This window comes from Gobio gobio, assembly GCF_949357685.1.
Source record: "Gobio gobio genome assembly, chromosome: 22".
NCBI classification, from domain to species: domain Eukaryota; kingdom Metazoa; phylum Chordata; class Actinopteri; order Cypriniformes; family Gobionidae; genus Gobio; species Gobio gobio.
The window spans coordinates 2,475,351-2,502,317 of record NC_137118.1 but is presented as its reverse complement, the minus strand read 5'-3'; the positions used below and the strand labels follow the sequence as shown (position 1 = coordinate 2,502,317).

The following is a 26,967-nucleotide window of genomic DNA, read 5'->3' as shown; positions in this document are numbered from 1 at the left end:
CACATCATTAGAAGCTAATGTTATATACACACACACACACACACACACACATATCATTAGAAGCTAATGTTATACACACACACACACACACACACACACACACACACACACACACACACACACACACACACACACACACACACACACACACACACACACACACACACACACACACACACATATCATTAGAAGCTAATGTTATATATACACACACACACACATATCATTAGAAGCTAATGTTATATATACACACACACACACACACACACACACACATACACATCATTAGAAGATAAGGTTATATATACACACACACATCATTAACAGCGGTTATATATACACATATATACACACACACACACACACACACATCATTAGAAGCTAATGTTATATATACACACACACACACACACACACATCATTAGAAGCTAATGTTATATACACACACACACACATATCATTAGAAGCTAATGTTATACACACACACACACACACACACACACACACACATATTCAAGTACATACAAATTTGATTAAAATAAATGAATAAAAATGTGATTAAAATATTTTTATTAATCTATTAAATTAATAAAAAATTGTATTTTAATCAATTAATTGTTATTAATTTATTCTAATCAAATGTATTTAATTATATGTTAATTTAACATTTAATCACTTATTTATTTCACACACTCAAATTAGATTAAATTATACATTTAACAGTCCATTATTATAGTAGAAAGGATATATAATAAAGTACTGTTAGATAATATTCATATTTCTAGTGCATTAATAAGGCGTGTTGATTTCAGACGGGGTTCCTCAGAGGATCCGTGGCGTTTTAAAGGCCCTTTATGAATTAAAACTGATTTCTATTTTTTTTTAAAAGAAAAGAAAAAGTAATGGTTGTGTATATTATTATTATTTTTATTAAAGAATAATGACAAAAACAAATGAATCTTAAAAAAAGTTTCATGAAATGAATGTCTAATATTTTAATTTTTGCATCAAATAACAATATGACCGCCTCATCAACCTCAGTGTGCCCACATTATTATAAAACTTGATGAATAATACAAACATACTAAACAATAACACACGAGTAAATGTTCAAACGTCGACTCTTGAACAGCCGGAGGCACGAGACCATGAGACCAGGACATAATATTCACATCTTCTGAATCATAACTTAAACATTAATAAACACATTCTGCATGTTGAGGCGGTGTGTTTTTAAAAGGGAGTGAGATTATTATTAGTATTAAATCATATTTCAAGTGTCTTGGTTTTGTATTTTCTCCAATAATGGCATGAGATTATTTTAATAAGCGTCCCATTCCCACTGATTGTAAAATTAGCATTAGCATTATAATAACTGTAACAGTGAGCGCATATTCATCTGCTCGCCAGGACTGTCCGGTTCATCGTCCGGCTTTTATTTGATTATAAACCTTGAAATAATGCTTCAGATATGAACAATGATTCCGATATTATATATTCTGGGAGCAAGGGATAAAAAGCGAAGGCGAAGATTTGTAAATCATAAATCATGTGATAATAAATATAGTGCGTTCTCGATGTCTGGTCCGGGTTGTGTCTTCTGCAGCAGTTCTAGGAAGGTCAGTGATCAGTCTGGCTGATTATCAATGCCCAGTGTACAGTGTGTGTGTGTGTGTGTGTGTGTGTGTGTGTGTGTGTGTGTGTGTGTGTGTGTGTGTGTGTGTGTGTGTGTGTGTGTGTGTGTGTGTGTGTGTGTGTGTGTGTGTGTGTGTGTGTGTGTGTGTGTGTGTGTGTGTGTGTGTGTGTGTGTGTGTTAGCTCAGAGGGGCCGCCTGGATGACTGAGACCTGCTCAGTACAGATTCTTTTCAGTGGTGGAGCTCCACAACTGTCCTCATCCTCCTGGAGAAAAATGAACAATTACTAGCAGACATTATTGAGTTCATATACATAAATACACCGATCAGGCATAACATTATGATCTAATATTGTGTTGGTCCCCCTGACCCGTCGAGGCATGGACTCCACTAGAAGGTGTGCCCATTTTTCCTGCTTCTAACACATCAACTCTGAGGACAAAATGTTCACTTGCTGCCTAATATATCCCACCCACTAACAGAGATCATCAGTGTTATTCACCGGTCATAATGTTATGCCTGAAAACATCTAAATGATGATGAAGCTGTACCTGAGCTGTGAGAGGAAGAAGATCTTCTTTGATCAGAGTGGGCGGCTCATCTGCGATCTCACTGGACTGCAGCAGCGGCTCTAGAAAACACACGGTTTATAAAGTGGGTCAGCTGACTGAAAGAGGATTTATATTTTCATATTTGAGGAGATAAGAGCACAATGGTCAGATTCAGAACTAATCATAATGACACTAAAATATTGATAAGAAAGAGTTATTAAAGCTACACGAATATACTCTCTAATAAAACATGCTAGTAATGTGTTACATTATATTAGCAAAATGTTAAACCATTCAATCAAGGTATCAACATGTTAATCAGGCTAGCAACAATGTTAAATCATGCTAGCAAAACATGTTACATCAGGGTATTCACAGGTTAATCAGGCTAGCAACAATGTTAAACCAATGTTAGAAACATGTTAAATCATGTTAACAAACATACTAAATAATGCTAATTACATGTTAAATCATGTTAACAATTAGCTAATGTGTAAAAAATGCTAATTCATGCATAAAAAAATGTAAGCAATTTGCTAATTCATGCTAGCAATATGTGAAAAAAATCTAATTAATAATAACAATGTGTTAAAAGTTAAAACATGATAGCTGTGTGCTAATTCAAACTAGCAATGTGTTAAAACGTGCTAGCAACGCGTTAAAACATGTAAGCAATTTTGCTAATTCATGCTAGCAACATGTTAAAAAATGCTAATTAATAATAACAAAGTGTTGAAACATGCTAGCAATTTTTTAATTAATGCAAGCAATGTGTTCAAAATTGTCAATTCATGTTAGCAATGATGAAAAACATGCCAATTTATTCAAGCGAAATGCTAATTAATGAAAACAATGTGTTAACATGATAGCAGTGTGCTAATTCAAACTAGCATTGTGTTAAAAAATGCTAGCAAATGTGCTAATTAAGACAACAATGTGTTAAAACATGTAAGCAATTTGTTAATTCATGCTAGCAATGTGTTCAAAATTGTCAATTCATGTTAGCAATGATGAAAAACATGATAATGTATTCTAGCGAAATGATAATTAATGATAACAATGTGTTAACATGATAGCAGTGTGCTAATTCAAACTAGCAATGTGTTAAAACATGCTAGCAATGTGCTAATTAATACTAACAATGTGTTAAAAACAGTCCAGGCTAGCATTGTGCTAATTAATGTTAAAACATGTTAAATAATGTTAACAATGTGTTTAAAACATGCTAGCATTATGCTAATTCATGTTGGCAATGTGCTAAAACATCTTGTTAACATGTTAACAATATGTTAATGCATTCTAGAAGTGTGCTAAAAAATGCTAATTCATGCTTACATTGTGCTAATTCATGCTAGCAATGTGTTAAAAATGCTATCAAAGTGCTAAATCATGCTAGCAATATGTTAAAAAATGCTAATTAATTCTAGAAGTGTGATAAAACATGTTAATGCATGCTAACATTGTGCTAATTCAATGAAGTGCTAATTCATGCTAGCAATATGTTAAACAATGCTAATTAATAATAACAATGTGTTAAAAGTTAAAACATGATAAATGTGTGCTAATTCAAACTAACAATGTGTTAAAACATGTAAGCAATTTGTTAATTAATGCTAGCAATGTGTTCAAACTTGTCAATTCATGTTAGCAATAATGAAAAACATGTTTATTTATTCTAGCGAAATGCTAATTAATGATAACAATGTGTTAACATGATAGCAGTGTGCTAATTAATACTAACAATGTGTTAAAACATGCTAGTTCAATTAGCATTGTGCTAATTAATGTTAAAAACATGTTAAATAATGTTAACAATGTGTTAAAACATGCTAGCATTATGCTAATTCATGCTGGTAATGTGCTAAAAACATGTTGTTAACATGTAAGCAATATGTTAATACATTCTAGAAGTGTGCTAAAACATGCTAATGCATGATAACATTAGGCTAATTCATGCTACCAACATGCTAAAATATGATAGCAATGTGCTAAAACATGCTAATTCTTTCTAGCAACAAGTCAAAAATAATCTATCTATTTTTCTGATAGACTGACAAACTTCAAACTCCTTCAAACTGAAACCTTCAAACGTCCAGCTTTTAAAACGTTTTCAAAATTTCTGGTCAGGCTTTCTCAGGACAACTTCAAAGTTTGTCTTCACAAACTTTTTTATCTAGTTCAAAATATAATATATGAGTAATGAATCTCTCAGCTAACATTAAAGGAACACTCCACTTTTTTTGAAAATAGGCTCATTTTACAAGTCCCTTAGAGTTAAATAGTTGAGTTTTACCGTTTTTGAATCCATTCAGCCGATCTTTGTATCTGGCGGTAGCACTTTTAGCATAGCTTAGCATACATCATTGATTCTGATCAGTCCATTAGCATCTCATTCAAAAAATGACCAAAGACACTTTCAATATTTTTCCTATTTAAAACGTGACTCTTCTACAGTTACATCGTGTGCTAAGACCAACTGAAAATGAAAAGTTGTGATTTTCTTCACCTATATGGCTAGGAACTAATTTCTCATTCCTGCGTAATAGTCGTGGATCTTTGCGGCGCAATGATATTACAGCATCTGAAAGTAGCCCAGCTAGGGAACTTTCAATGTGACCGGCTCTAAGTTTGTGTAGTTGCAGAGAAAGTTTCAGGCTTGCAGCCGACAAATTGTGTTGTGGCTTTAGCTGTGATTAGCCATGGTTCTGTGTGTTGTGGCTTTAGCTGTGATTAGCCATGGTTCTGTGTGTTGTAAAGCGCTGTGATAGTAAGTCCAAGGTGTAACTACCACCATGTTTCACAGAATACCAACCAATCATTGCGCCGCTGCAGCTACGGTACGGCCGCGAAGATCCGCGACTATTACGCAGGAATGAGAAAGTAGTTCCTAGCCATATAGGTAAAGAAAATCACAACTTTTAATTTTCAGTTGGTCTTAGCACACGATGTAACTGTAGAAGAGTCACGTTTTAAATAGGAAAAATATTGAAAGTGTCATTGGTCATTTTTTGAATGAGATGCTAATGGACTAATCAGAATCAATGATGTATGCTAAGCTATGCTAAAAGTGCTACCGCCAGATACAAAGATCGGCTGAATGGATTCAAAAACGGTAAAACTCAACTATTTAACTCTAGGGGACTTGTAAAATGAGCCTATTTTTAAAAAAAGTGGAGTGTTCCTTTAAAGGGTTAGTTCACCCAAAAATGTAAATTCTGTCATTAATTCCTCACCCTCATGTGGTTGGACACCCGTCAGACCTCCGTTCATCTTCAGACACAGATGAAGATATTTTAGTGTAAATCTGATGGCTCTGAAAGGCCTCCATTGGCTCAATGCACTTTACACTCTCAAGACCCTTAAAAGACACTAAAGACGTCGTTACAAAGTCCATCTCACTACAGCGGTTCTACAATAACTTTATGAAGCGACGAGAATAGTTTTTGTGCGCAAAAAAAACCTAAATAACGACTTGCATAGTGATGACGATTTCAAAACACGGCCTCATGAAGCTTCGAAGCGTTATGAATCAGTGAGTCGATTCAGCGGTTTGAATCGCCAAATTTCAGCAGTTTGACACGCGATCCGAATCATGAATCGACTCACTGATTCATAACGCTTCGAAGCTTCATGAGGCCGTGTTTTGAAATCGTCATCACTATGTAAGTCGTTATTTAGGGTTTTTTTGCGCACAAAAACTATTCTCGTCCCTCCATAAAGTTATTGTAGAGCCGCTGTAGTGAGATGGACTTTGTAACAACGTCTTTAGTGTCTTTTAAGGGTCTTGAGAGTGTAAAGATTGTGCCAATGGAGGCCTTTCAGAGCATCAGATTTACACTAAAATATCTTCATTTGTGTCTGAAGATGAACGGAGGTCTGACGGGTGTCCAACCACATGAGGGTGAGGAATTAATGACAGAATTTTCATTTTTGGGTGAATTAACCCTTTAAGTGTAATGCGGTGTGAGTCTCACCCTCCATGATCTCCTGTCCGAGGGTGGGCGGCTGTGGGTCATCGGTGTGATAGTCCAGACTCTGAGGAGCAGGGCTGACCGGCTCACTGACCGGCTCACTGGAGTTATTGCTGCTGTCGGCCGCTATTTTGAGCTGGTATGAGTCTGAGAGAGAACTCTGGTTGCTGTTCTCGTCTGAGAAGGCAGGAGAAGATCACAATGACACATGAAGGAAAGAAAATCACGTGAGGGTCAATCACTCAGAGTTTCTGCAGGTGTTCTGAAGGCACATTTAAGACCCATTAAAGAAACTTTAAATGTTCTCTAAATGTAAATGAGCGTATTAGTGACACTTCAACATTTGAAAATACAGTTTCCAACAGATCTCCATCACTTTTTCATTCATTTGACAAAATAATAGCCTACAGTTTGAGATGATAAATCTTGTGAACGTGATTTTATGATTAAAACAAGAGCAAATATCTGCCAATGTGTTCATAAAAATCAACTTCATTCAAATGTGAGTCCTTTTCATCCCCAATGACAGATATTTGTTCTTGTTTTAAGCGTAAACTCACTTTATTTTGTTCAGTTTCTCAGAAAACAAGACTTCACTTCTTCATTTCTCATGTCAGTAAATGTTTCTTGATTTAGGTGTTTAGATATTTGTTCTTTAACTGTCACCGTCCCACTGGCGGGACGATTTCTGTTTGTCCGTAGTAGCTAATTTTATATATCATTTTTGTTGTAAAATATGAACTAACGTGCCTTGGCTCTTTGTCCTCATTGACGCCTGGTGCTCTTTTTTTCGTATCATATATTTAAGTAATTATCATAAATTAGGTATCATTTGAAAGCTTACAAACTCAAAATTCATCCTGTGAAAACCGTTTTGAAATCGGACGTTGTGTTACCATGGAAACGCAACGTTTAAATTCTTCTAGCGGGCTCCTCCCCCTAGTGGGCGGAGTCATGTTTCATATTACAACATTTATTTTAACTACTTTATAATCAAAATCTTTTCTAATCTTGACAAAACACATATCGAGTCTCAAGGGTCCATATTTGGTGACTGTTTTGTGATGGAAGTGATATTTGGACAGAAATTTACAGGAAAATGCATCAAAAAAACAATCAATGGAATTTGAATGACACCCGGTGGATATTTTTGGTACAGCGCCCTAAACAAAATCTCATGGGAACTTCAATTTTTGTGATATCAACTTCAAATTTGGAACACAACTTGGTTAGACATAAGGCTTTGATTTTAGAGTAATTTTAGAGTAAAACATTTTTTGTAAAATATATATATTTTATTACAGTATCTTTCACTTCAGCAATAATCTGCTGAGTGTCTTCTTTAAAATGAGACCAAACATTAGCTCTATATTCCAAAGCATTCTTGAATTACAGCCCTTTGAGTTTGGATAGTGCATTTTCAAGTGTATTCTCAAAAAGGGGAGTGACAGTTAAAGGCTTAAGCATAAACTCACTTCATTTTGTTCAATTTCTCAGAAAACAAGACTTTATTTCTTCATTTCTCATGTCAGTAAATGTCTCTTGATTTAAGTGTTTAGATATTTGTGCTGGAAAACGTAATTTTTTGCAATTAAATTTAGGGCCTCATGAAATCTGTTTCTGTCTTTAATGGTTAAATGTGACTGACTCTCGTTCATATTTCATATCTGTAATGAAATCTGAGAGATTTCTGTCCTCCATTGACAGTCTAAGCAACTTCAGAAAGTTCATAAAGAGATCCTAAAACTGATCCATACGGATGGAGCGGATTATTCCAGATGTTCTGAAGAGACTCGATGGCTTTATATGATGAAGGAAAGTCTGACGGGTTTGGGACGACAAATGATGATTTTTGGGTGAACTGGCCCTTTAAGTGTTCTGACCTACTTTTGATTTATTCATCAGACATTCCTCATTATACAGTCAATTATGTTTTTATGAATGGATTCTGCATCACGTCAATCATAGAGCCCTGATGGAATGCCATGATATTGAATTTAAGGCCTTAAATTGTGGACGGTCAAATGAAGAAACCCAGATTAACCCTTTAAACTCTGCCTCTGTTTACCTTGGAAATCTAAGAGTACGGAACAGGCGTTATCAGACGCCTCCTCCGTGGGGAAGGTCTTCCGTTGCTTTTCTCCACCCACACACACTTTGCTCTTGTCCTTCTAAGAGACAGATCAGGGTAGAGATACAGTAAATACAGTGAAGGAGCTCCAGATCATGTGTACATGCGTGTGTTTCTCGTGTGTCGTACCTCCTTTGAGTCCACCACAGGAACCCATTTAAATATTCTTAATGAAGTATCACCAACCGTGACCCATTTCTTCTCCCTGAAATGGAGCAAAAGCTCGATCAAGTTTCGATGTTAAAAACACAAGCATGCAGAAAAAAGCCCTGATGGAGTTTCCAGACGGAGAAAGTTTTGGGACGTGGGATTACAAGCTCCATTTGTTGATGAGTTAAACCCTGTCCAACATTCCCATTTATTACAATCACAAAAGAGCTCCGTTTGACTTATACAATGATATTAAGGGTTTATTTCATTATTTAAATCATTTAAAACAATGAATATAAATAATTAAGTATTTTCATGTTTTATAAAATGTTATGAAGTGTTGAGAATTACCATTTAAGTATTTAAATAATAATAAATAATTATACAAATAATAAAAGTATTTAAAAAAATTATTTAAATTAAAAAAATAAATAATAAAAGTAATATTAATGTTATTAAATGTTGAGAATTACCATTTAATTATTTAAATAAAAAATAAATAATAAAAGTAATATTAATGTTATTAAATGTTGAGAATTACCATTTAATTATTTAAATAAAAAATAAATAATAAAAGTAATATTAATGTTATTAAATGTTGAGAATTACCATTTAATTATTTCAATAAAAAATAAATAATAAAAGTAATATTATTGATATTAAATGTTGAGAATTACCATTTAATTATTTAAATAAAAAATAAATAATAAAAGTAATATTAATGTTATTAAATGTTGAGAATTACCATTTAATTATTTAAATAAAAAATAGAAATAATAAAAAGCAATATTAATGTTATTAAATGTTGAGAATTTCCATTTAATTATTTAAATAATAAAAAATAGAAATAATAAAAGTAATATTAATGTTATTAAATGTTGAGAATTACCATTTCATTATTTAAATAAAAAATAGAAATAATACAATTAATATTAATGTTATTAAATGTTGATAATTACCATTTCATTATTTAAATAAAAAAATAGAAATAATAAAAGTAATATTAATGTTATTAAATGTTGAGAATTACCATTTAATTATTTAAATTTAAAAAATAAATAATAAAAGTAATATTAATGTTATTAAATGTTGAGAATTACCATTTAATTATTTAAATAAAAAATAAATAATAAAAGTAATATTAATGTTATTAAATGTTGAGAATTACCATTTAATTATTTAAATAAAAAATAAATAATAAAAGTAATATTAATGTTATTAAATGTTGAGAATTACCATTTAATTATTTAAATAAAAAATAAATAATAAAAGTAATATTAATGTTATTAAATGTTGAGAATTACCATTTAATTATTTAAATAAAAAATAAATAATAAAAGTAATATTAATGTTATTAAATGTTGAGAATTACCATTTCATTATTTCAATAAAAAATAAATAATAAAAGTAATATTAATGTTATTAAGTGTTGAGAATTACCATTTAATTATTTAAATAAAAAAATAAAAAATAAAAGTAATATTAATGTTATTAATTGTTGAGAATTACCATTTCATTATTTCAATAAAAAATAAATAATAAAAGTAATATTAATGTTATTAAATGTTGAGAATTACCATTTAACTATTTAAATAAAAAAATAAAAGTAATATTAATGTTATTAAATTTTGAGAATTACCATTTAATTATTTAAATAAAAAATAGAAATAATAAAATTAATATTAATGTTATTAAGTGTTGAGACTTGTTGCCATTTAATTATTTAAATAATTAAAATAAAATAATATAAATAATAAAATATGTTCACTTTTTATAAAATGTTATTAAGTGTTGAAAATTACCATTGAATTATTTTTAAAATTAAAATAAATTAATAGAAATAATAAAAGTAATATTAATGTTACTAAATGTTGAGAATTACCCCGTATTTAAATAATTTGAAATAATACATATAAATAATAAAGTGTGTTCACGGCTAAACTCTGACTTGATGTGCTTGGATGCACAGTAAATGTATAATATATGATATAAACGAGAGAAAACAACAGTAACATCGGTCATCTATTAAAGGTGACGGACAGACTGTCCCTTTTAAAAGTCCTCTTAAGTCCCGCCTCTTTTGCCACTTGTCCCTCGAGAACGCAAAGACAAGTGCGCGGCCATTGGCTGTCTCGTGTGTCAATCAAACAGCATCCTCTTATGAAACTCCTCCTGCTTTCCGACTGAAGTTTCTCTTTTGAAAAACATTTCTCTTTCAAAGTGTCTTGCCGCCGCCCGTTATACTCACCATCTCCGCACTCTCTCGATGACGGCCATTACTTTCTTAATGTCATCTTTAGCGCGGCTTCGGGTCTCTGCGCGGACCGAGCGACCCGACATTTCTGAATTTTATCGGTACTCTTACTGGAATCGTGTCGGTCTCGCAGTCTGGCTGCGAAAATCTCGCGAGAACTCACAACACTTTCCAGTGTGTTTCTTGACAGTTCCCGCCTACTTACTGAGGGCACAGGTGGCTGCTATGGGTTATTTCTATTATTAACTTTATTATAAGATGAATAAACCACTAGTCATATCCAGTCAACGACCGAATGGACAAATAATCGTGTAGGAATTGTACTTGTTTATAAACTAAACCCTTTAAATGAACTCTTAATAGTTATAGTAGCTTTCAAAATAAAAGTCCTCGGGAGCTGTTATTTCTAATCATTATTTTAAATAATGAAATGTTAATTCTCAACACTTAATAACATTTTATAAAAGGTAAACATTACTTTTATTTCTATTAATTATTTAAAAAAATTAAATGGTAATTCACAACACTTAACATTTTATTAAAAGTGAACATACTTTAAAATAATTAATAGAAATTATAAAGTATTTAAAGGTAATTCTTAACACTTAATTGCATTTTATAAGTGATCATACTTGATTTATATTAATTATTTTAAATTATTTAAATTAAATGGTAATTCTCAACACTTAATAACATTTTATTAAAACTGAACATGCTTTATTATTTCTATGAATTATTTTAATTTAATGGTAATTCTTAACACTAAATAGCATTTTAGAAGTGATCATACTTTATTTATATTCATTATTTTAAATTAAATGGTAATTCTCAACACTTAATAACATTTTATTAAAACTGAACATACTTTATTATTTCTAAATAATTTAAAATAATTCATAATGGTAATTCTTAACACTAAATAGCATTTTAGAAGTGATCATACTTAATATCATTTATTTTAAATTATTTAATGGTAATTCTGAAAACTTAAAAGCATTTTATAATTGAACATACTTTATTTATATTAATTATTTTAAATTAAATGGTAATTCTCAACACTTAATAACATTTTATTAAAACTGATTGAACATACTTTATTATTTCTATTCATTATTTTAATTTAAACAATTTAATGGTAATTCTTAACACTTCATAGCATTTTATAAGTGAACATACTTTATTATTTATAATTATTTTAAAAGATTTAAATAATTAAATGGTAATTATCAACACATAACATTTTATTAAAAAAATAACATTACTTTTATTAATTATTTTAAATTAAATGGTAATTCTCAACACTTAATAACATTTTATAAAACTGAACATACTTTATTATTTCTATTCATTATTTTAAATTATTTAAATAATTAGATTCTTAAAGTTCCTTAAAGGTGCTGTATGTAAATTATTTGATTCTAAAATGTTCAATATGCAGTAGGCAAAATTACATAAAGTCAAATATAATGCAAAACAGTGACTATATTTAGTCAAAACTAAACTGTCCTTTGACAGGCAGACAAGCTGTGCTTAAAATAGGCATAAAATATGTGTTATTTTGGCAGGGCTGCCGCTAAAAATCGCATTCCTGGGTCTATACATCACATAATTGGGGTCACTTTAACCCGCGGACTTGGCAACACAGGCCAGTTGAGTTCTGTTGACATTTGACAACTAATGTTATGCGTTGCTCCGTTGCTCTGATTGGTTGTGGGTCTATCCAATTGAGGTCTTTCCTGGTTCGGTTGAAACACGCCCCATAATCACAGCCCAACAGAGAAGATCAGACTCATATTCTGACTAGAACTGAGTATGACGACGTCAGGCTAGCTTTTTGCCTCTGTAGGGCTGAATATTTCCCCTGAAAAGTGTAAACATCACCTTTAAAGCCTCAAAGAGACGACAGAAGTCATTAAAAACACTCGATTTATTCAATAAAACCAGCATGCTAAAGCCACACATTCCTGAAACCGGAAACAGACTGGCTTCCCGCGAGCCTTTAGTTCTTCGTTGTGTTCATCACTGTTTCCAGAGCGTCCTGGGCGTCTGAGATCTGCTGCTGGAGTCTCTGTCTCACTCCATCGTTTGTGGTTTTCTTCAGCATGGTCTGCATGTCCTGGATGGCGGCCCGGTATCCGGTCACATTGTGGAAGACACGGACGGCCCGGTCGCCGGTGCTCAGCAGGAAGCGGCTGTTGATGTCAAACTTCAGGTCGGCGATGCTTTGGCTGTGAACCCCGTGGAACTGCTCCTCTAGTTCTCCAGTGGCTGCGCTGTATAAGGCTATATCAGAAGCGTTTGATATGGCCACGACCCGGCCATCGGGCGACAGGGCGACCCGGCTTCCCTCCGACACCTGACATGGCACCGTCAGGAGCAAATACGGGTCCTGCTGCTTCTTATACTCCACATCTGTGTCCCACAGCTTCCACGTGCCGTCTTTAGACACAGTCACCATTCTGGAAAAGGCAGCGAAATGTTAAAGGGTTAGTTCACCCAAAAATGAAAATTCTGTCATTAATTCCTCACCCTCATGTGGTTGGACACCCGTCAGACCTCAGTTCATCTTCAGACACAAATGAAGATATTTTAGTGTAAATCTGATGCTCTGAAAGGCCTCCATTGGCTCAATGCACTTTACACTCTCAAGACCCTTAAAAGACACTAAAGACGTCGTTACAAAGTCCATCTCACTACAGTGGCTCTACAATAACTTTATGAAGCGACAAGAATAGTTTTCGTGCGCAAAAAACCCTAAATAACGACTTATATAGTGATGACGATTTCAAAACAAGGCATCATGAAGCTTCGGAGCGTTATGAATCAGTGAGTCGATTCATGATTCGGATCGTGTGTCAAACTGCTGAAATTTGGCGATTCAAACCGCTGAATCGACTCACTGATTCATAACGCTTCGAAGCTTCATGATGCCGTGTTTTGAAATCGTCAACACTATACAAGTCGTTATTTAGGGTTTTTTTGCGCACAAAAACTATTCTCGTCATTTCATAAAGTTATTGTAGAACCACTGTAGTGAGATGGACTTTGTAACGACGTCTTTAGCGTCTTTTAAGGGTCTTGAGAGTGTAAAGTGCATTGTGCCAATGGAGGCCTTTCAGAGCATCAGATTTACACTAAAATATCTTCATTTGTGTCTGAAGATGAACGGAGGTCTGACGGGTGTCCAACGACATGAGGGTGAGGAATTAATGACAGAATTTACATTTTTGGGTGAACTAACCCTTTAATAAAGTGTAGCTATCGGTTTACACTTACATTTAAACTCAATGAAAACTATATGATTAAAGTTTCAGTGCTCAATAAACATGTCTGTGCTCATTCATAAGTGTCGTTACTGTTAACTAAAAGCTGAAATAAAATAAAATTAGACAAAAAACTAAAACTACTGAAGTACTAAAATGACTAAAACTGAAATAAATTTATGAAAGCTAAATTAAATTAAAAATAACAAAAAAATAACAAAATTACTAAAACTTATACTGAAATATAAAAGCTAATTCAAAATATAAATAAATAATATAGATTATAAATAATACTAAACACTGATTAATAAAGATAACATTTGTATTTCTAGTAATATATATATATAACATCGATCAGGCATAACATTATGACCGGTGAATAACACTGATGATCTCTGTTAGTGGGTGGGATATATTAGGCAGCAACATTTTGTCCTCAGAGTTGATGTGTTAGAAGCAGGAGAAATGGGCAAGCGTAAGGATTTGAGCTAGTTTGACAAGGGCCAGATTGTGACGGTTAGACGACTGGGTCAGAACATCTCCAAAACTGCAGCTCTTGTGGGGTGTTCCCGGTCTGCAGTGGCCAGACTCTATCAAAAGTGGAGGACCAGTGCAGAACCGGCCACAGGGTCATGGAGGACCAGTGGAGAACCGGCCACAGGGTCATGAAGGACCAGTGGAGAACCGGCCACAGGGTCATGAAGGACCAGTGGAGAACCGGCCACAGGGTCATGAAGAACCAGTGGAGAACCAGCCACAGGGTCATGAAGGACCAGTGGAGAACCGGCCACAGGGTCATGAAGGACCAGTGGAGAACCGGCCACAGGGTCATGAAGGACCAGTGGAGAACCGGCCACAGGGTCATGGAGGACCAGTGGAGAACCGGCCACAGGGTCATGGAGGACCAGTGGAGAACCGGCCACAGGGTCATGAAGGACCAGTGGAGAACCGGCCACAGGGTCATGGAGGACCAGTGGAGAACCGGCCACAGGGTCATGAAGGACCAGTGGAGAAACGGCCACAGGATCATGAAGGACCAGTGGAGAACCAGCCACAGGGTCATGGAGGACCAGTGGAGAACCGGCCACAGGGTCATGAAGGACCAGTGGAGAACCGGCCACAGGGTCATGGAGGACCAGTGGAGAACCGGCCACAGGGTCATGGAGGACCAGTGGAGAACCGGCCACAGGGTCATGAAGGACCAGTGGAGAACCGGCCACAGGGTCATGGAGGACCAGTGGAGAACTGGCCACAGGGTCATGAAGGACCAGTGGAGAACCGGCCACAGGGTCATGGAGGACCAGTGGATAACCGGCCACAGGGTCATGGAGGACCAGTGGAGAACCGGCCACAGGGTCATGGAGGACCAGTGGAGAACCGGCCACAGGGTCATGGAGGACCAGTGGAGAACCGGCCACAGGGTCATGGAGGACCAGTGGAGAACCGGCCACAGGGTCATGAAGGACCAGTGGAGAACCGGCCACAGGGTCATGAAGGACCAGTGGAGAAACGGCCACAGGATCATGAAGGACCAGTGGAGAACCAGCCACAGGGTCATGGAGGACCAGTGGAGAACCGGCCACAGGGTCATGAAGGACCAGTGGAGAACCGGCCACAGGGTCATGGAGGACCAGTGGAGAACTGGCCACAGGGTCATGAAGGACCAGTGGAGAACCGGCCACAGGGTCATGGAGGACCAGTGGAAAACCGGCCACAGGGTCATGGAGGACCAGTGGAGAACCGGCCACAGGGTCATGGAGGACCAGTGGAAAACCGGCCACAGGGTCATGGAGGACCAGTGGAGAACCGGCCACAGGGTCATGAAGGACCAGTGGAGAACCGGCCACAGGGTCATGAAGGACCAGTGGAGAACCGGCCACAGGATCATGAAGGACCAGTGGAGAACCGGCCACAGGGTCATGGAGGACCAGTGGAGAACCGGCCACAGGGTCATGGAGGACCAGTGGAGAACCGGCCACAGGGTCATGAAGGACCAGTGGAGAACCGGCCACAGGGTCATGGAGGACCAGTGGAAAACCGGCCACAGGGTCATGGAGGACCAGTGGAGAACCGGCCACAGGGTCATGAAGGACCAGTGGAGAACCGGCCACAGGGTCATGGAGGACCAGTGGAGAACCGGCCACAGGGTCATGAAGGACCAGTGGAGAACCGGCCACAGGATCATGAAGGACCAGTGGAGAACCGGCCACAGGGTCATGGAGGACCAGTGGAGAACCGGCCACAGGGTCATGGAGGACCAGTGGAGAACCGGCCACAGGGTCATGATAGGACCAGTGGAGAACCGGCCACAGGGTCATGGAGGACCAGTGGAGAACCGGCCACAGGGTCATGAAAGACCAGTGGAGAACCGGCCACAGGGTCAATGGAGGACCAGTGGAGAACCGGCCACAGGGTCATGAAGGACCAGTGGAGAACCGGCCACAGGATCATGAAGGACCAGTGGAGAACCGGCCACAGGGTCATGGAGGACCAGTGGAGAACCGGCCACAGGGTCATGGAGGACCAGTGGAGAACCGGCCACAGGGTCATGAAGGACCAGTGGAGAACCGGCCACAGGGTCATGGAGGACCAGTGGAGAACCGGCCACAGGGTCATGAAAGACCAGTGGAGAACCGGCCACAGGGTCATGGAGGACCAGTGGAGAAACGGCCACAGGATCATGAAGGACCAGTGGAGAACCGGCCACAGGGTCATGGAGGACCAGTGGAGAACCGGCCAACAGGGTCATGAAGGACCCAGTGGAGAACCGGCCACAGGGTCATGGAGGACCAGTGGAGAACCGGCCACAGGGTCATGAAAGACCAGTGGAGAACCGGCCACAGGGTCATGGAGGGACCAGTGGAGAACCGGCCACAGGGTCATGGAGGACCAGTGGAGAACCGGCCACAGGGTCATGGAGGACCAGTGGAGAACCGGCCACAGGGTCATGAAGGACCAGTGGAGAACCGGCCACAGGGTCATGAAGGACCAGTGGAGAACCGGCCACAGGGTCATGAAGGACCAGTGGAGAACCGGCCACAGGGTCATGGAGGACCAGTGGAGAACCGGCCACAGGGTCATGGGCGCCAAGGCCATTGATGCCCGTGGGGAGCGAACCCTTGGGTCCTCCATCATGTGGGATGTGACTTTGACACGTCTCACCTACCTCAGCATTGTTGAGCCCATGTCCAGCCTCTCATGGAGAAGGTTTTCCCTGTGGCTGTGGCTCTTTCAGCAGATAATGCGCCGCCACAAAGCACAAATGCTTCAGGGATGCTTTGAGGAGCACAACGAGTTTGAGTCCAAATTCCCCAGATCTCAATCCCATCGAGCATCTGTGGGATGAGCTGAACAAACAAGTCCGATCCATGGAGGTGCCACTCGCAACTTACAGGACTTAAAGGATCTGCTGCTAACATCTTGGTGCCAGATACCACAGCACACCTTCAGGGTCTAGAGGAGTCCAAGACGGGTCAGGGCTGTTTTGGCAGCAAAAGGGGACCAAGATGATATTAGGAAGGTGGTTATAATGTTATGCCTGATCTGTATGTATGTATGTATGTATGTATGTATGTATGTATGTATGTATGTATGTATGTATGTATGTATGTATGTATGTATGTATGTATGTATGTATGTATGTATGTATGTATGTATGTATGTATGTATGTATGTATGTATGTATGTATGTATGTATGTATGTATGTATGTAGAGAGAGAGAGAGAGAGAGAGAGAGAGAGAGAGAGAGAGAGAGAGAGAGAGAGAGAGAGAGAGAGAGAGAGAGAGAGAGAGAGAGAGAGAGAGAGAGAGAGAGAGAGAGAGAGAGAGAGAGAGAGAGAGAGAGAGAGAGAGAGAGAGAGAGAGAGAGAGAGAGAGAGAGAGAGAGAGAGAGAGAGAGAGAGAGAGAGAGAGAGAGATGATCTTGCCTTCGAGAGTCATTGGAGAAGTCAAAGGAGTGAACCCCAGCTGAGTGTCCCTTAAGGTCAAATGCACGGGTGACCTCTTTGAACTCGCCTGATTTACCAAAAGCAAACCTCCCACACCTTCACATCAGGGGTGAAGCCACAGGAAGCCACAAACCTTACAAGAAGAAATTAAAGAGGTTTTAAATCTCATCTGACCCAGAAACACTTAAACTTCAGGGGAAAATCAAACAAATATCCGACACAAGATCCTCCAGGAGCTGCTGGCCCTGCACTGACCGTCCACAGGGCGACACCGCCCGCGTGAGAGTTGGTCATCTGATTAGTGTTGATCGTCGCCAAAACCTCTCCTTTCAGATCCCAGATCACAATGGTGGTGTCAACAGAGGCAGACATTATAAACTTGCCTGAAATCAGAATCTAAAATTAGTCATTAAAGGGATAGTTCACCCAAAAAATGAAAATTACCCCATGATTTACTCGCCCTCAAGTCATCCTGGGTGTGTATGAATATGAAATGTCCTGACTCTTCCAAGCTTTATAATTTTGTTTGTTTTGAAATCCATAAAAGTGCATCCATCCATCCATCATAAAAGTGCATCCATTCATCCATCCATCCTAAAAGTGCATCCATCCATCCTAAAAGTGCATCCATCCATCCATCCATCCATACATCCATCCTAAAAGTGCATCTATCCATCCATCATAAAAGTGCATCCATTCATCCATCATAAAAGTGCATCCATCCATCCATCATAAAAGTGCATCCATCCATCCATCCATCCTAAAAGTGCATCCATCCATCCTAAAAGTGCATCCATCCATCCATCCATCCATCCATACATCCATCCTAAAAGTGCATCTATCCATCCATCATAAAGTCCACCCATCCATCCATCATAAAAGTGCATCCATCTATCCATCATAAAAGTGCATCCATCCATCATTAAAATGCATCCATCCATCCATCATAAAAGTGTATCCATCCATCATAAAAATGCATCCAACCATCCTAAAAGTGCATCCATCCATCCATCTATCTATCTATCTATCTATCTATCTATCTATCTATCTATCTATCTATCTATCTATCATAAAAGTGCATCCATCCATCCATCCATCCATCATAAAAGTGCACCCATCCATCCTAAAAGTGCATCCATCCATCATAAAAGTGCATCCATCCATCTATCTATCTATCATAAAAGTGCATCCATCCATCATAAAAGTGCATCCATCCATCTATCATAAAAGTGCATCCATCCATCTATCATAAAAGTGCATCCATCCATCTATCATAAAAGTGCATCACTCCATCTATCATAAAAGTGCATCCATCCATCTATCATAAAAGTGCATCCATCCATCTATCATAAAAGTGCATCCATCTATCATAAAAGTGCATCCATCTATCATAAAAGTGCATCCATCCATCTATCATAAAAGTGCATCCATCCATCTATCATAAAAGTGCATCCATCTATCATAAAAGTGCATCCATCCATCATAAAAGTGCATCCATCCATCTATCATAAAAGTGCATCCATCCATCTATCATAAAAGTGCATCCATCCATCTATCATAAAAGTGCATCCATCCATCCTAAAAGTGCATCCATCCATCCTAAAAGTGCATCCATCCATCCATCTATCTATCTATCATAAAAGTGCATCCATCCATCATAAAAGTGCATCCATCCATCATAAAAGTGCATCCATCCATCATAAAAGTGCATCCATCCATCTATCATAAAAGTGCATCCATCCATCTATCATAAAAGTGCATCCATCTATCATAAAAGTGCATCACTCCATCATAAAAGTGCATCCATCCATCATAAAAGTGCATCCATCCATCATAAAAGTGCATCCATCCATCTATCATAAAAGTGCATCCATCCATCTATCATAAAAGTGCATCCATCCATCCTAAAAGTGCATCCATCCATCCTAAAAGTGCATCCATTCATCATAAAAGTGCATCCATCCATCCTAAAAGTGCATCCATCCATCCTAAAAGTGCATCCATCCATCTATCTATCTATCATAAAAGTGCATCCATCCATCATAAAAGTGCATCCATCCATCTATCATAAAAGTGCATCCATCCATCTATCATAAAAGTGCATCCATCCATCCTAAAAGTGCATCCATCCATCCTAAAAGTGCATCCATTCATCATAAAAGTGCATCCATCCATCATAAAAGTGCATCCATCCATCCTAAAAGTGCATCCATCCATCCTAAAAGTGCATCCATTCATCATAAAAGTGCATCCATCCATCCTAAAAGTGCATCCATCCATCCTAAAAGTGCATCCATCCATCTATCTATCTATCATAAAAGTGCATCCATCCATCTATCATAAAAGTGCATCCATCCATCCTAAAAGTGCATCCATCCATCTATCTATCTATCATAAAAGTGCATCCATCCATCATAAAAGTGCATCCATCCATCTATCATAAAAGTGCATCCATCCATCTATCATAAAAGTGCATCCATCCATCCTAAAAGTGCATCCATCCATCCTAAAAGTGCATCCATTCATCATAAAAGTGCATCCATCCATCCTAAAAGTGCATCCATCCATCTATCTATCTATCATAAAAGTGCATCCATCCATCCATCATAAAAGTGCATCCATCCATCCATCCATCATCCAGGTGGATGCTGCACATTGGTGGTGGTTGAGGAGATTCCCCCTTCTATATATGTAAAGCGCTTTGAGTGCCTAGAAAAGTGCTATATAAATGTAACAAATTAATAATTAATTAATTAAAAAGTGTATCTATCCATCATAAAAGTGCATCCATCCATCATAAAAGTGCATCCATCCATCATAAATGGATGATGATAGACTTTTATGATGGATGGATGCACTTTTATGGACTCATTCACTGCCATTATAAAGCTTGGAAGAGTCAGGATATTTATTAATATAACTGATTGTGTTCGTCTGAAACTTAAGAAGAAAGTCATACACAGGGTGAATGGATGAGGGTGAGTAAATCATGGGGTCATTTTCATTTTTGGGTGAACATCTTTGAGTCTTATGCAAGCTTAGCATGTGTATATGACATTTAGCACAGTTTTCTTAATTGAATTAAGGGAGTCCACTGACCCGTCTCTGCGATTCCGATGTTGATGATGATTCCCTTGTGTTTCTGAGGGAAGTCCCCCGGAGCGGCTTTGAAACTGAATGTCCCATCATCCTTTTTGATCATCTTATAGATTCGAATGGTCTCTCCATTAGCCAGCCAAGTGATAAACGCTCTAGGGAGAAAAGCCGAGCGGTCAGCAGCAGCCGTGTGAAAGAGAAACAGAAGACTCGCAGATGTTAATGAGGTCAAGCGTACCGGCAGTCTGGGCTGAAGCGGACCAGTGTGGCGTGGTCAAACTCAACATTGGCCCGCAAGCACTTGTGATCTCGGTCCAGGAAGTCTTTAGTGCTCCAGATCCTGATGGTTCGGTCATCTGAGCAAGTTGCAAGGTATTTGCCATTGCTGCTAAAGTCCAAGCAGGTCACATGACCACTGTGACTCTAGAAGAGGGAATGGGACAGGAATATAGATCAATATACAGAACTTTGAAATATGTGTTTGAAATACACAATTTCCTGCATTCTGCCTTATTTACACTGTTATGCTGCGTTCACACCAAACGTGAATAGAGCGTCAAAATCGCGTCTAGTTTCACGCGCAAACATTTTGAATGCATTCGCGCGTCCGCGGCGAATTGGACGCTCGTTCAAGGCGCTCCAGGAGAAATATGTCATAAAACACCACTCTGCCTCTTTTCATTTTCATTAAACATATATATTAAGCATTAATAGCCACACACATGTGGTCCAGGCAACTCCTACATTATCTTCACTGCATGTATATTTAAATATCCTTAAAATATAAAGTTATGAAACTTCTCTTTGCCCTCAGTCAAAACGATTTGGCAGACAAGAAATTATAGATTCATGAGCAAAGATCGGCCGTTAGATCCACACAAGATGAACCACTACAGGACATCAGAGCCAGCGGCAGACGGCAGAAGGACTGGCCGAGGAAAGGCTGCCTTCGCCAGGGTTATGAGCGCTGATTGCCCGGTGATCGCCTGGATCTCACAACTCCAAAAACACAAGATTATTTTTTTTAAATAGGCGCTCTCTTTATAAATAAACCACAGATTTGAGCTTTAAACAACTACATTCTCACCTGAAAAAGTCTTAAAACTACATTTTGTGACACAGTAGTATTTTTAAATTATGCAAGGTTTCTCATCACATAACTTTACCACATGACAGCAGCGAGCAGGCTCCTGATTGGTTAACGCGGCGCAAATTGACGCCAAAGTTCAAATTTTTCAGAAGCAAATTCGCTTCAAAGAAGTGAATGCACAAAAGCACCATTCGCGTGTAACACGCGTATCGCGCAAGACGCTCAATTTGCGTCCAATTTGCGTAATTCGCGCCACGCGCCTTTCCATTGACTTAACATTGAAATCACTCGCGCCAGACGCTCTATTCACGTTTGGTGTGAACACAGCATTAAAGTTTATTCTCATGATATACATGGATATACATTCAAAATACGAGTATTTCTGTGCCAAATACACTTCAAACTAGTTTCGGAAAGTTTTTTTCGAGTATGGCCCTGTATGACATCATTGAGGGCGGGATTCCTTGTATGATCACAGACACAAAAACACACGCAGAGCGAGAGCAAGAGCCGTCCATCATCGAGCTTCGTTCGGGTTACGGGAGCCGTCGGCGGCGCTGGAGTTGTGTTTTTAGACACGAGATCAACAATGTCACTAAAGAAGTGTGTGTGTGTGTGTGTGTGTGTGTGTGTGTGTGTGTGTGTGTGTGAGTGAGTGAGTGAGTGAGTGAGTGAGGGAAAGATCACCTTTTTCAGCTTCACAAATAACCCAGCGTTAAGGGAACAGTGGATGCAGTTTGTGTTTCCGGAGTTCTGCAAGTGTGTGTGTGAGAGTGTGTTTGTTCCCGGTCATGAGTGGAAACCGCAGGCGTTGAGTGTGTGTGTGTGTGTGTGTGTGTGTGTGTGTGTGTTTGTTTGGTCCCGGTCATGAGTGAAAAACGCAGATGTTGAGTGTGTGTGTGTGTGTGTGTGTGAGTGATAGGGGTTGAACGACTTCCGATTTTTTCAAGTCGACATTTATGTGATGAAAGTCGAGTCGACTAGTCGCTGATGACATCATTAATAAACAAATAACCCTAACCTTGAGCTGAGACGCGAACACGAGTTTTCTTGTGCACAGGAAGTCATAAGTCCCAGCGCTGCCCATAAGGTTATTGCTCCTAATACAACAGCTTTTGTATCAGTTCTTTTGTCTTTGGGTCGTTATATTTCTCACAGATTTCTGCTCGTTCTGAATCAGATACAGATAAAGTAGCACAATAAAGATTATGTAGGCTATGCATTAGTGGAGAGAGCGATTGCGTGTGAATTAATTCTACTTGCCAGCGTCTCTCTACTAATAAGCTGTGAGTTTTAGTTACTAAGAAACATATGTTATAACGTTTCAGTTTCGAAGCTATTTTAGTGATACGTCACAGAACAGTGTTGATACATTTCTGCGCTACTGAATGGTTTTGTGTAAGGCCTGCGTGCGCGATCTCCACGTGATATGCGAGCTGTGTGTGTGTGTGTGTTACAATCAGTCCCGATTTGATGCTCTACAATGCAGCACGCATTTAGAACGGTGATTAACTGACCTGTACAATAAGCGTGCATTCTCCCGATCCATTTTGAGCTTCCAGATGGTATAATCAAACATGTCTTGTGGAGAGCTCTCTGAATATGTATTTATTTGTCATTTTTAAGAGTTGGAAACAGAGCCTGGCAGCCTGCATGTCAGGAAATGGCTTATCCTGTCGCGCCCTCTATAGGCCAGCGACTAGTCGACGTCAAGCTTAAAGCGTCATCGCAGAGCATTAAAGTCGACTAGTCGGTGCAACCCCTAGTGTGTGTGTGTGTTTGTTCCCGGTCATGAGTGGAAACCGCAGGTGTGAGTGAAACTGATCAAATGTGTGTGTTTTGTTGGCAATCGGTAAGTGCATATAATGTGAACAACGTATAGAGAATCAAGAGTTATCCAGGGATAATGCCATGATGTGTGTGTGTGTGTGTGTGTGTGTGTGTGTGTGTGTCTTTAGCTCCGCCCACTGCACGCCTCCACAAGCTCGGCTGTGTTCAGAAAGAATCAGTTCAGTGTGTCTGTCTTTTATAAATCTGAAACTAAAGACTCTTGGGAGATATGAAGGATCAACACTACTCTACAGATACTCGAGATTAAAGGGACAGTTCATCCAAAAATGAAAAGTCTGTCATCATTTACTCACCCTCAAGTTGTTCCAAACCTGTATGAGTTTCTTTGTTCTGCTGAACACAAAAGAAGATATTCGGATGGATGTTTGTAACCAGGCAGATATAGCAACTATTGACTACCGTAGTAGGAAAAAAATACTACGGTAGTCAATAGTTGCTCTCTCTGCTTTGTAACAAACATTCTTCTAAATATCTTCTTTTGTGTTCAGCAGAACAAAGAAACGCATACAGGTTTGGAACAACTTGAGGGTGAGTAAATGATGACAGACTTTTCATTTTTGGATGAACTGTCCCTTTAACACCAGACTGGCAGAAACTGTATGTTTGTGATGACCCTTTAAGGCCTTTCTCAGACCCGCGGAAACCCTGTAATATAATAATTTGATGCTTGAAAAACATGTTTAAAGCATATGTGCTGCTTAAAGGGATAGTTCACCCAAAAATGAAAATGATCCCATGATTTACTCGCCCTCAAGTCATCCGAGGTGTGTGTGACATTCTTCTTCCAGACGAATAAAATCTGAGTTAAATTACAAAAGTCCAGGCTAATCCAAGCATTAGAATTGGATTCATAGTTGCTCTGTTTATGAAGTCGATAAACAATGCATCTATCCATCATATAACTGCTCCACACGGCTCTGGGGTGTTAATAAAGGCCTTCTGAAGCGAATCGATGCGTTTGTGTAAGAAAAATATCCATATTTAAAACTTTATAAAGTGAAGTTTCGGCCGACCGCCTTCCGTGTTCAATTTATGGAGAAAGTGTTGAAAGTGCCTCTGCTGATCGAAAGACTAACGCGACCAGTTTCACTTTCAACATTCAACACTTTTCCACAGAAGGCGATCGGCTGAAAGTTTACTTTATAAAGTTTTAAATATGGATATTTTTCTTAGACAAACGCATCGATTTGCTTCAGAAGGCCTTTATTAACACCCCAGAGCCGTGTGGAGCAGTTATATGATGGACAGATGCACTTTTTATGGACTTCAAAAACAGAGCAACTATTACTGCTATTATAAAGCTTGGATTAGCCTGGACTTTTGTAATATAACTCGTCTGAAAGAAGAATCATACACACCTCGGATGACTTGAGGGCGAGTAAATCATGGGCTAATTTTCATTTTTGGGTGAACTATCGCTTTAATATTTTGTGGAAACCATTATACTTTTTTTTCAAGAATCCTTGATGGGTAGAAACAACAACATAGCAGAAATAGCAATGTTAGCAAACATAGTGTGTGAAATAGCAATGTTTTTTGTACAATTATAAATGTTTGTTTTAAATTATTTGTTTACATTTCAACTGAATAAAGCCACTCTATTTTTGCCATTCTGGACTTCGACTGGTTGCCCTTGACCAGCAAATGACGTCACGTGTGTGCTTTATCTCCCAGGTGTGTGTGTGTGTGTGTGCTGTACCTTCAGCGAGGCCGCCAGCAGCGGGTGGGAGAAGCTGTGCTGCTGCGGTCTGTCCTTGCGGGGGCGCTGTTGCTGCTTCTGCTTTCTGGAAGGAGCTTTCGCTGCATTTTCCTCCACTGTGGCATTCACGAAGACATAACATCAACATAAACTACTTTACAGCCAAAAATATTTGCATTTAACTGAAAAAATCGGCATGTCAGTGGCAATAAATCAAGTTAGCAGACAGAAGAGGGACACTTAAGTTACCTGGTGCATCGTTATCTTTCTTCAGCTCGTTTTCCTCAGATAATTCACTCTTCTGTCGACCAACAGCCACTAACACTAACACGACCAGAGCCCCGATGAGCACCGACAGGGCAAAGATCGCTGCAAACTCCATCTGGGCGAGATTTGTGCCACGTTATGACTCCTGACAGGGACTGTGTGTGTGTGTGTGTGTCTCTTCTTCTTCTCTGTAACTTGAGTCGCACTCACATTAGAGTCTTCCCTGACTGTCCAAATGGATCAAACTACTCGGGCCCGCGCGGCTTTGTTCTGTAAATCGCAAATCTTGTTATATAAAGTACGTGTATGAAATGAAACCGCACAAGAGTCTCAAAGAATGAATTACACTACACGTAATCAAGTGCGAAATATCGCCTCAGCAACGCGCAGCCGCGAGATTCTCTTCTTCGCTGGTGAGACAGTTTGAGCCGTTAGCGCCCCCAGCGGTTTGGAGTCTCAGGAGAAAAGCACAATTGTGACCCGTTTACACCAAAATTATTTAGGAATGATCCAAAGAATGATTAATGCTGAAAATGATTTGATTTTAAGGATACATATAGGGATACACTACATACTCTGGAAGCTTGTTTCCCCCACAGGATAAAAAAGGTAATTACGACATTTTTCTCGCGACTCACAATTGCGAGATATCAAATCATAATCGTGAAATATAAATGTGCAATTCTGAGAACACAATTCTGACTTTATATTTAAATTCTGACTTTATATCTCACAATTCTGACTTTATATCTCTCAATTCTGACTTTATATCTCTCAATTCTGACTTTATATCTCTCAATTCTGACTTTATATCTCTCAATTCTGACTTTATATCTCTCAATTCTGACTATATCTCACATTTCTGTCTTTTTAATCACACAATTCTGACTTTATATCTCACAGTTATGAGAAAAAAAGTCAGAATTGTGAGATAAAAAGTTGCGATCATCTTTTAAATTGTTTTATTCCATGGTGGAAACAGTTATTGGCCAATATAAGAGATTTTTAAATTAAAAAGTTATTGGTGTATATTCATTTTATGTCATAAATTTAATTAGTTT

General features: G+C 38.4%; 2 protein-coding genes across 2 annotated transcripts; both read right to left on the bottom strand.

Annotated features, from left to right (window-relative positions):
- Positions 1-932: 932 nt before the first annotated feature.
- On the bottom strand, positions 933-10,855 carry bcl7ba (BAF chromatin remodeling complex subunit BCL7B a). The gene is made up of 6 exons (XM_079803877.1): positions 10,687-10,855; positions 8,418-8,493; positions 8,226-8,328; positions 6,161-6,334; positions 2,187-2,266; positions 933-1,900 (listed from the first exon to the last, which is right to left on the bottom strand). Exons 1-6 carry the CDS (start codon positions 10,776-10,778, stop codon positions 1,814-1,816), a joined length of 612 nt encoding a protein of 203 aa, XP_079660003.1. The 5' UTR covers positions 10,779-10,855; the 3' UTR covers positions 933-1,813.
- Positions 10,856-12,619: 1,764 nt separating this feature from the next.
- On the bottom strand, positions 12,620-26,309 carry tbl2 (transducin beta like 2). The gene is given in 9 exon segments (XM_079803875.1): positions 12,620-13,151; positions 17,883-17,983; positions 17,985-18,036; positions 18,159-18,178; positions 18,180-18,286; positions 21,003-21,154; positions 21,238-21,422; positions 25,640-25,755; positions 25,889-26,309. Coding segments are annotated over 9 exon segments (1,326 nt in total). The 5' UTR covers positions 26,022-26,309; the 3' UTR covers positions 12,620-12,691.
- Between the last annotated feature and the right edge of the window lie 658 nt (positions 26,310-26,967).